The sequence below is a fragment of the Chrysemys picta genome, chromosome 23, assembly GCF_011386835.1.
Source record: "Chrysemys picta bellii isolate R12L10 chromosome 23, ASM1138683v2, whole genome shotgun sequence".
NCBI classification, from domain to species: Eukaryota; Metazoa; Chordata; order Testudines; family Emydidae; genus Chrysemys; species Chrysemys picta.
Window position 1 is genome coordinate 4,053,203 of NC_088813.1, and position 10,880 is coordinate 4,064,082.

At 50.3% G+C, this 10,880-nt stretch overlaps 1 protein-coding gene across 1 annotated transcript; it reads right to left on the bottom strand.

Moving 5' to 3' along the window:
* Nucleotides 1–1,197: 1,197 nt before the first annotated feature.
* On the bottom strand, nucleotides 1,198–7,446 carry EDN2 (endothelin 2). The gene is made up of 5 exons (XM_005286246.4): nucleotides 7,226–7,446; nucleotides 6,193–6,337; nucleotides 4,874–4,993; nucleotides 3,754–3,858; nucleotides 1,198–3,358 (listed from the first exon to the last, which is right to left on the bottom strand). Exons 1-4 carry the CDS (start codon nucleotides 7,287–7,289, stop codon nucleotides 3,816–3,818), a joined length of 372 nt encoding a protein of 123 aa, XP_005286303.2. The 5' UTR covers nucleotides 7,290–7,446; the 3' UTR covers nucleotides 1,198–3,358; nucleotides 3,754–3,815.
* Nucleotides 7,447–10,880: the final 3,434 nt, after the last annotated feature.

Here is a 10,880-nt window from a genome sequence, read left to right on the forward strand (position 1 = left end):
TGGGCTGCTCTGAAAGGGGCAGGTTTCATTCCCATTGGGGATGGGGAAGCAATCCCATTCTCAACCTGCCTAGGATCATACTTCTTCTATGATAAAAGAAAGACAAATAAAGGCTGGGCCTGACAAAGACTGCCACAAAAGACATTCCGAGTGATGTGGAAATCATTCCAGAGGAACAAATGAAAGAAACCATGGAAACTTCAGCTTCCTCATTCAGTAACCCTGACATCAGCAATAGACACAGGCAGCTACAGCAAGTGGACAACCTTTTTTCCTTTGGAGAGAAGGCTGAATGAGTGATGGGAGAATCCTGCTTGGGGGCGGGGTCCATCCCAGTGAAAAGTGGACAGGACAGGCCTGTCCACTTGCAAAAAAAATGGGAGTGCCCTAGCCCCTGCAGCATTGGCCTGAGGTCCCAGACCCAGGGGAAGGAAAGCGCAGCAGGAGGGGACCTGGGGATGGAGTGTGGGCAGGGCAAGACAGGCTGTTGGGGGAGCGGGGGGGGGGGGGGTGCATCAGCCTTTGATATCTGCTGCCCATGCACTTTGGGTTGGTTTCACACTCTGGCACACTATTAGTGCTAGTTGGTATGTTTTATTACCTATAACCTGTCCTCTGGCTGCACAGTGTCAGATGGATGGGTTCATTTTTAAACAAATGAAAGCAAATCTACAGATGAGAGGAGGGAGAGTGTTAGTTCTTCTGGTCTCACTAACACCCCATCCATGTTCATAGCATTTGTCAAGATAATTGATGGCCTCAAGTTCTGTTCACAGTCCCATCACTGTAACAGGAGATCAGAGTCTAGATCCTTGCTTCCAGGAATCCTGGCTCTTGCACCCAGCCCAGTGCAAGCCTTGGATGGTTGCGACTGTGTTAGAATCTAGTCCACAGCGACATTCCCAACAACCACCAGCCAGAGGAGGGCCAGTTATATTGGAACCAGCCCCGGCTTTTAAAGTGTCAGCTAAATGGGGCCCACCCTGAACTGAAACTTGTCCCATGAGCTTTGGTAAGACCAAAACCCACCCCTTAATTCCTGCCCATCTCAATAATCTCATTCATTTCTCTGTTCCAAGACTTTGGGAAACTAATCCAGTGGTCTTCTGACCACACCCACATCTTTTCCCACCCTTCACTGGCTACTCAGTTTGGGTGGAGGTGGGAGGGGAAGGTAGAGAAGAAATCAGAAATGTCGCCTTTTGCATCATTTATTACAAATTAAAGTTTACATATTTGCAAATTACTGTCTAAAAATAGGTTAAAATAAATATATTGAAATGTTGGGATGCTGCACACAGCGGGTGCATGCTATAAATTACTCCCTTCCAAGAAGGAACATTACACAAAAAGAGACACACAGAACAATTTCGACCAGTAGTTTGATTTTAAATTACACAACTCAAAACATTAAACAGTGTGCAAAGTTTTCCTTTCAACCAGGAATTTATCAAATCCTGTCAAGGATGATTTAAACCTTCAGAAGGGAGGGGAAAAGAAAAAAACAAAACAAAAACCATGCTTTTTCTCTCCAGCTCTAGACACCAGATGATTTGTGTCTCTAATGTTCTACATATGATACATGGATTAGCTGGTCTCATTGTTCTATTTCTCATAACAAAACCGAGGCAGTGTTTTGTATGTCCAATGGGACTAGGCTACAACAAGGAGATGGTTCCGTCCACCAACAGCCTTTTTAAGTTCTCATGTGGAGTACTAAGAAAACAGCCAGGGTTGAAGTTACAGGAGTGTTGGTGTATCTGCACTAACTGGATGAATATTTTGCAGCCAGGCTCTGTAACACAAGTTGTACGCTGGGAAATCGAAGAGCATTTGTGATACAAGCCCAACCGCCCCCTACCCCCTTGACATTTCATCAGTCTGGCAAGAGGATCTTCCAGACCATGCACCCAGAGTTCTTCAGTGGAATTCCTCCTGGAGGGCCAGTGGAATTAACACACTCCAGGACTGTACGTGGCCATGATCCTGGTTTTTGTCTAAGCCCATCCCTCTTGAACAAAGCCCGACTGGCAACGACAGCTCTTCCAAATGCAGAGAGGTACTGTGCTCCCATCTCAATGGGCTTTCACTTCACATCTTTGACAGCCATCTGCTCCCTGGCTAATCTACACTGTATCCAAGTTAAGGGAATCTACCTTTCCCATGAGCCACGCATGGCAGGTCATCACCATTTGTCCCTTTCAGACCATCACTAAGTGAAGCAGCAAGCAATTGCTACTTCCCCACTACCTCTCTTCACTGCCCCCAGCTTCTCCTTTAATGGAGTGTTCTGTGCAGATCACCAAGCTGGGAGGGCCAAGTTACAATGTTCTACCCAGCTAATTACAGGTCTAAGGACATGAGACAGCATTCACACCTCCGCACTTGTTGGGACTAGTAGTTTGGCTCCGAGTTTCCCCCTCCCCATGTAACTAATGTGACCTGCAACACTCCCATCAGCAATAGAGGAGACAATAAAGGAAATGCAGCTCTGCCCAAGTTTCCCCACCCACTTGCTGCAGAGCCTGATGTGCAGGGCTTGGCTTTAACAGGTTCAGAGTGAAACCGGCTATTCTCAGTCTACACTCATGGAGAAGGGACCTCAAGCAAATGGCTTAGCAAGAGAAAGCCAGAGCCTGGTTAGCTACACCATAGTACAATGGGAATCCAATTTAATGCACATCGGATTGTCTTTGACAGGGCAGTAAAGAGGAAAAAGTGCTAAGATGACAAGCCCAAGGAGGCAACAGCTCCAACCAGTCGGTGTCTACGACGACCAGCCAAACCAAGTTTAAAAGCCGCTGAGCTGGACCCTGTTCAAACATGGGTCAAGACACAGTAGACCAGGCCTCCAATACAGGATTGTTTTGGTGCTGCCAAGTTCAGAATTGAACATGGCTTTTTCTATGCCTAAGTGCATGGATTGCAGAGACAGTGCTGACCACGGTCAGAATCCAGTGTGGAATCTAGCTGGTACTGGACTAAAAACCCCGTCCTGATCCAACAGGCTAGAGCACACCTTCCCAATGTGTCCATGACCACATAAAAGGAGATCCTGTTTTCCCTTTACAGCAGTCTCTGGAGTGCTGAGTCTTTCAGCAGGATTGCTGCCTCCTCTGCTTCTTCTACCTCTCCTGCTTTTCCATTTGGCCCATGCTTTTCCTGCCTGGTCTTTCCTTCTTCTCTTTCAGGCACCCATGGCAAGAGCCAGGGGCATCCACAGGACTCCAAATTATTCCAGGAAACAGGATTTTTACCCATTCCGGATCTTTTTCTTCCAGGCAAGGCTGCTGGTTGAACATTCCTCTGAGAGCAGTGCTGCCATCCAGGGAGCTGGGCATTAGGGACAGCAAAGTCCCTGTAAACAAAAGAGATCAAACACTCAGCAACTCATCTGTTACCCTCCTCACATCCAGGGACAGCCAGTGTCCTTTGATCTTGACAGGATGTCTGCCAAGTTGTTTTGCATGGCAGAAGATGGGAAAGTCCTGAGAATCATGACCTGCACAATACTACCATCTTGCACTGGTGAGTGGGAGGTGGGCAAAGGGGTTTCCTTCACCCCTCTAGTCTAGGTTTAGTGTCAATTATCAGAAGTTTTCAGCATCCCCTGACTGGAAAAGCTGACATTGGAGTAAAAGCTAGTCTCAATCCTGTGGGATTTCACATGCTTATGGGGCAATTACTTTTGGGGAGCAGGGTGGCAAGGCCTTCTGTATTTCCAGTTAGATCCAGTTTAAATGGAATTCTTACCCTCAGGCTCTCAGAAGATCGGTTTGTGGATGCTTCAGGTCGCCACTGTGGAGACTCTTTACCTATACGCCACGGCTCGGTGGGAGCTTGAGGTTCCCAAGATACCTGAAAGCCAAGACAACACAAGCATGTTAGCCCCTCATTTTCAGCAGGGAGATAAGAGTGGAGTGGAAGGAGCACATCGCTCTGTTAGAGGGTTGAACGCGCTAACCCCCTGCCATTTCTGGCAGCCGCTTGCAGTGTCACGGTTGGCTCCCTTTCCTTTCAGATCCCACTCAGTTCCCTGGACGTCTCTGTAGGCAGTTTTATTTCTGAGGATTTGTTAGATAGCAAATTAAAGACAGTGGCTCTTTCTAGTACTTTGCAATTTAAACACATCCTTATACTGCTTTTAAGTTGTCCCACTTCAGACTAGAAGCCCACAAGGACTACCTATAGTGCAGTCCACGCGTCCTGCAGCAGGATCTATGCTTCTGCACATTGGCTGCTAGCACGCATGTGTTTGCATCGCAGAATGGGCTGAGGGGAGAGTGAATATTTAGATCTGGATTTCCCCCAAGAGAAGCTAGCAGAAAAACAAGCAGCTTTTTAAATCTAGATCTAGCTCTTCTGAGAGGCAAGAAAAGCCGGTGCCCCTCCAATGGGCAACTTTCATTCTCTTCCCCTGCAACACACCAGAAGGAAGCTACTGCCCCTAGGAGTGTGAGGCTCTGGATAACCCTCCCGTGCGCCTCACGGTGGTTCTGCTCACCCCCTCCCATGGGATCGGCATCACCCCACCACTACACAAGCCAGCACTTCCTCACGTGTGCTGCCACCACAGCGACAGAGGTAACATTGTTTTCTACCAAGCAGTAAGGAGACTATAGTATGAACAGAAATGTGCTTGTGACCCTTTGCCAGGGCTTCTCTGGGAGGGTGTAAAAGCCACTAAACAAGTTCCAGATGCTTCCAGAGAACAGTGCAGCCATCAGGGAGTCTAAGGATTAGTCCATCTCCTCACTCGGAGCCTGGAATCTCAACCACTCCTTTGCAGAGCACCCCTTGACCAGCAGTGGGATAGAGGGGGGGGGGTAATCAGCCCTTTCCCAGACCCGTCCCAGGGACCTGTTGGGCTTACCAAGGCTTTGCCTGGCAGAAGGTAGCACAGATGCTGTCCTTGGAGTGCGAGCACTCACACCTGTTCAGCGATCTCTTGCGACGCCTTGGCGGGCTTCCCAAGCCATAGGGAGCAGTTTGTCTGTTAAAACAAAAGAAATCAAATAAGCAATGCAGGCTTGGGAGGCAGCCAAGCCATAAAACAAAAAACAAAAAACACGCCATCTGTAGACACAAGGTGAAGAGACCAAGGATATTTCTAAAGCCTATAAAATTCAGCTCTTGCCTCCCACCCACCACTTTTCCTCCCACCACCCTTACCGGTAGCCTGGACTAGCATCAGCCAGCAAGTACTGGACTGCAAGTGGAGTTTTATCCTCCTTGAAGCCGCTCAGAAACACAGGGAAACATTCCCATGCAACAGTGATTATTCAGCATGCAGACCAAGTTTAACAGCAGAAGCAGTTCAGCTTCCTTCCATCCGGCTCTAACGGAGTTTCCAGTGCCCAGTTTGCCAAGCAGCAAGAGGCCCTCCTTCCCACAAACACACACAACAGTGTTGTATGCACAGGACATGTTACACGTTAAAATGTCTTCGGGCTCTAACAGGTTCTTCTGATCACAGCATACTTTTATAGCTGTTGACGTGTGTTCATTCCCTTTCCATCTTTGATCACAATCCACCCCCACCACCTCCAAACTCCTCCCAGAGTTTGGGAATGGCAGAGACGGCAGCTATTTTCAGAGCAAGTTGTTACTAATGATTCTACATTAGCAGGCGTAATTATAACCACACCTGAATGAGAACGTCTGTTGGGACTGGATAGAAAGGTGGCAGCCCCGGGTCTGAAAAGAGCTCTGCGTCCCAGCCACAGGTTCGTAATGCCAAGCCCCATTAGAAATATTGGCATCTGAAAACGAGTGTTTGGAGTAACAGATGTAAAAGAAAAGTAGTGTGTGGCAAGTTGGAATTGCCACATTTTAATTTTTTTATGGTGGCAATTTGAAGGTTTTTTAGGATAACTACTATGGGGGGGGGAGGGGAATTACAATCACAAGGGGATTGACTTCCTGAGCTTTCATGCCATCTATTTGGTGACAACATGAAGCAAGCAGCTGTAATCCCTAGAGGAAACAGGAGTTGTCCTTTTCTGTTGTTCCTATTTGCACTGTTATCTGCAACAGGTGACACACAAACTGGGATTCATTCTGTCCCCAGCTCACCCCCCCCCCCCCAACCTTGGCCAACAACTACCAGCCAGAGAAATCCCTGCTTTTAGATCAATCATTTACTTATTAATTATCAGCAACATTCTCCGGAATAGCTACGCACATGCTCACCCTGGGGTGTTGACCCAGATAATATCCAGGTGACAGAAGTAAATGCACTCCTTGTCCTGCCAGCTGTTGCAGGAACATCTCTTTGTCCTGGGGTGCCTGCTGCTGGTTGCAGCTAGGTGGGACTCAAGGGGAGGACGGCCCATACCTGCAGCGGAGGGAAGAAAAATGGATCAGTCATGCTATAGGTTTAAGAGCTCTGGAATGCACAATGGTATGTAAACGCTGCAATTACACCTCTATCAGGGATTAAGTTGATTTCAATTTCCAGAGCAGTTTTACAGTAGGTGCAGCCTTGCTGATTAGGCAGTACGATCATAAAAGCACTTGCATAACTCAGCAGGGGAGTTTGCTAGAAAACCTGGAGCGACCAGGTACTGTAAAGGTAAAGTGGCACTGCTAGGACACCTTTTGCTTTTTCTGGCAATCCCAGGCAGTGTAACTCGCTGGCAAATTGCACGTTATTTATCTGCCCACAAACAAAAACACTGAGAGGCAGCTATCTTCCTGCACATGCCTTCAACGCATGGTTGCGGGCTACATGTTTATTTATTTTTTTCTGTCTTGGCTTCTTATCAAGCTAGGACTGCAATCTGCATGTGCAAGTTCTCCGTGCCAGGCGCTAAAGCAGGCACTATGCAGTGTCACTAGTGCACACAAGCAAACAGATTTCAATCCAAGGGAGGAAATGGTGCAAATGCAACGTGCAGGCTGATCTCCTAAAAAACAGGGTCTGGGATGGACAATTGCAAGGGGGTTAGCAAGAGTCTGCCCCCTCTCCCATGGGGCCCTAACGCCTAGCTCCGCGGAGGAGCAGAGAGCGGTTACACAGGCAGCCAGGGGGATCTGCTCTGGTGACGTGAAACTTCATAATGCTCCGGCAAGCAGCTGGCAGGCTCAGAGTCTGAGCCAGGAGGACTCATCCCCAGCACACCTGCCCGCAGGTGCCACTTTCCTCTGCAGGGGCATCTTCCAAAACCCAGCGCAAGGAAATCCCCCTTTAAAAAGCGTGCAAGAAAACCAGGAGGGGGCTCACCTTCTCCCAGCAGGATGCAAAGGGTGATGGCGAGAGACCAGAAGCCTGCGGGGCGGGTTACCATGGTGGCTAGGTTAAGCCTGGACCAGGAGGGGACGCTGAGCGCTGCCTTTCCCCAGACCGGCCCGTAGCTCTCCTGGAGCCGGAGCCGCACCGGGCAGGTGCTTTATAGCGCCGCCGGCCGCCGCGTCACGGCCCGGACCCGCCCCCCAGCATGGGACGGGGGCCGATGAAAACAAAACCAGAAACTAGGCGGCGAGCCAGCGGCGGCAGCCCGCCCCCCCGCGCGGGACACGGCGCTGGGCCCGGCCCCGGGACCCCCAGCACCGCGGCCCGAGTGCGGCTGGCTCAGCCGGGGGGTCCCGCTCGGCCCCGGGGCCAGAGCGCACGTGGGGCTCGCTCTGCCCGCAGCGCTGTGCAGGGGACCGGGGGCAGGACTCCGGGGCTTTGCGCCCGGGCTGGTGGGGCAAAGGGGGCAGCCCGGCTCCCCCCCTTTGTGCAGCTCGGGGCGGGGAGCCGAGACAGGCCCGGGGGGGCAGGAGAGCAGATTACAGGTACGCCAAGGAGAGCCACAGGCGACATAGGGACCTGTTCAGTCAGGTCTTCAGGGAGCTGATTTGCATCCTTAATGAACCACAGACTGCGCCCGGCTTCGGGTGTGAAATCCCCTCAGTGTGTGTGCGGGGAGGCCGGGGGGAGTCAGCCAGTCCGGGGGGGGGGGGGGCGCCAGACCTTTGGGGTCTGAAATAAGCAGCACCCCCCCCCCCCAAGAGACATGATAAATGAGCGTGCAAACCACAGACAAATGTGTGGGGAGGGGGATCAATTCCCTGGCTGTTGTTCAGTGTTCAGAGCCCGGAGACGCAATCCGGAGCTGGTTTTCCCTTCGCCCCCGCTGGGTGGATCCGGTGAAGCCCCCACCCACCCACCCCCCCCCGGGTCTGGAGAAGGCCCGTGCTCTGGAACAGCTTGGCTGGAAGAGTGTTTTCATCTGTCATGACTTCACCTTTAGATCCTTTTGCATCGAGGCAAAGGCAGGTCTGATGGAGCCTCATTGTTTCATGATGCTGTAATCCCAGGCGAAGGACAGAGGCAGCCTGCCGAGGTGGCCAGCAGGTGGAGCCGAACTGGAGCAATCGGGAAAGAGACAGCCCCATAACTGAGCAAAACACATCGGTGGCCACCCAGTTAGCAGACAGCCCCTGGCCCTCACTAAGAGCAGCAGTAGGGCTTTGCTTTGCTTTGCTAAAGCACAGTTTCCTCTAGTCACATCCATGGCTGAGGTCTCAGAGACCGGGCGCTATTATCGTGCCTGGTTTGCAGCCAGGAAATTGAGGCACAGAAGTCACACCAGGAGGTTGTGACAGAGCCAGGACTAGAACCCAGCTGTCCTCCATCACAGCTAAGCCAGCCCGCTTCTAGAGAGAGCATTCCAGTCCTGCTGCAAAAGCTCAAACCCCTAATGCCTGAGCCAAAGGCAAATCTCTTGTGTGAGCAGTACTGGGGCTAGGACACTGCTGAGCTGGTCTGACTCTGTCCAGAAGGCAGTGGTGCACACACACACATGCGTCAATAGATAAGAATGTTTATTAATGAGGGCAGGATTTCCTCTCCTAGCAATACTGGCTGTACTACCAGCAAAAGAGGACATGGAAGAAGAGAGAGACGTTTACAGCATAGTAGGAGAGCAGCTCAGGGGTCTGGCAAAATCAGGTGTAAGGGAAGCAAGGCTGTGACCGTGAATACCGACCCCACATCCACTAGATGATCTCTGTGTTACCTTAAGTGTTTCCCCAGGAATTGAAATGAGAGGAGGGTCTTTGAAATTACAGGGAGGGTTGGAAAACAACTCAATTGGCAACACTGACCACTAGGGAGTCTGGGGGAATTCGGGGGGGGTGGGGGGGTGCGTACACCTCCTGTGCCACAGACACATCAGGCAGTTCCTCCATTGATTATGGTTGCTCACTAGTTGTGGTATTTCTTCACAGGTGATGTCAGCGCAATCAATATCCTCTGTCACAGTCTTCTAACAGTCCTTCCTTGGCCTCCCTCACTTTCTCTTTCCTCCCTTGGGTACCCAATTCAGTGCAGTTCCTATTTTTTTAAACGAAGGTTCATCCTAACATGAATTTCAGACGCTTCACATGGCCAAGTGAGCACCTGGGAAAAGCTTGTTAAAGCCACCTTCAATGAACACTTTTTTTTTACAGTGGACTTAACAAGCTTATGGTCCATATAGACCAAGAACAGCCTGGTAAATATGTGTTAGGCCGCACTATGTTTTTAAAAAAATATGGGCCCAGCCCACAGAGTTATTCTTCTTTTCCTGGTAGAGACATGACCTGCCGGACACGCCAACCAGCTACAGCACTTCCCAAGTGATACAAATCACTTATTCATTCTCATGGGTCAAAAGAGTTTTAGACGCTCTCATAAAACCCAGCCGAAAACAAGGTGGAAAGAGCAAGCAACTCCTCGTCAAACTGTGAGCCTGAGAGCAGCTGAGAGATGAGCAGCCTATAGACACAAGCTGGGAACGAGGCTGGCCCCAAACTCCCTTTAACTAAAGGTTCCTTAGTCATGGGCAGAAGGCTAGAAAAAAGGCAAGGCCCTTGAAATGGGAAATAACTGATTTGATAGAAGAGGACGATGTCTTAAAAACATCCCGAAGTCCTTTCCAACCCTTGCTGAGGCGTATGTCTACACTGCAATTGGAGGTAGGGTGACCAGATGTTCTGATTTTATAGGGACAGTCCCGATATTTGGGGCTTTTTCTTATATAGGTTCCTATTACCCCCCACCCCCGTCCCGATTTTTCACACTTGCTGTCTGGTCACCCTAATTGGAGGCCCGCAGCTGGCCTGTGCCAGCTGACACAGACTCACAGGGCTCCGGCTAGGGCTGTTTTTAATTGCGGTGTAGATGTTCGGGGTTGGGCTGCAGCCTGAGCTCTGGGACCCTCCCACATCCCAGGGTCCGAGAGTCTGGGTTCCAGCATGAGCCCAAACATTGATACCGCCGTTACATGGCCCCTTAGCCCGAGCCCCATGAGCCCATGTCAGCTGGCCAGCCATGGCTTTTTAGCTGCAGTGTAGACATACCCAGAGAGGGATTGGATAATGCACTTCAAGGATCAAGCTCCCTTTGAGCCCAGGGGTCTGATTCAGTGTAGCAGCATCCTGGACACCCAGATCTTGATGTGCAGGGAGGTGCTGGGAACAGGAGTAAGCCTAGAAACAAGAGCTATGATCCCTCTGGGCATTTGGAAGAGGCTACCTGGCAGTCCTGCTAATCTAGGGAGTTCTCCAGGAAGGCATTTTTTTAAGTTTCTCAGGAAGGGAGTGCAACCTTTTACCTGTTTGCTCAAGCTATTTAGGTTTTGATTGTATCACTGTCATGAATCGACACAAGCTGCTGTCAATGTGGTAAACCAGCGCAGCCTTGTGTAAAATGGAACAAGCACTAAAAATCATTGTGAAGAGCCCCAAGGAAAAGGGAGGAAAGCGAAGAGTCTGTCAAGAAGGAGAGCTGTTTGGAGTGGAATTTGTGTGAGCATTAACTCCTGCTAATTGTGGTAAGGTATTTCCAAGAGGCAGAAGGAGTTTAATTGACTTAGCAAGCTTAAAATGTACTGTCACTGAACAACAGTGAG

Bases quoted from the DNA above. Each gene is read 5' to 3' on its own strand.
- EDN2 (XM_005286246.4), bottom strand. From the start codon at position 7,289: ATGGTAACCCGCCCCGCAGGCTTCTGGTCTCTCGCCATCACCCTTTGC. The intron at 6,338-7,225 runs GTGAGCCCCCTC...CCTCCGCTGCAG, and splicing joins TTGCATCCTGCTGGGAGAAG to GTATGGGCCGTCCTCCCCTT. The intron at 3,859-4,873 runs GTAAGCCCAACA...CTTGGCTTTCAG, and splicing joins TTCTGCCAGGCAAAGCCTTG to GTATCTTGGGAACCTCAAGC.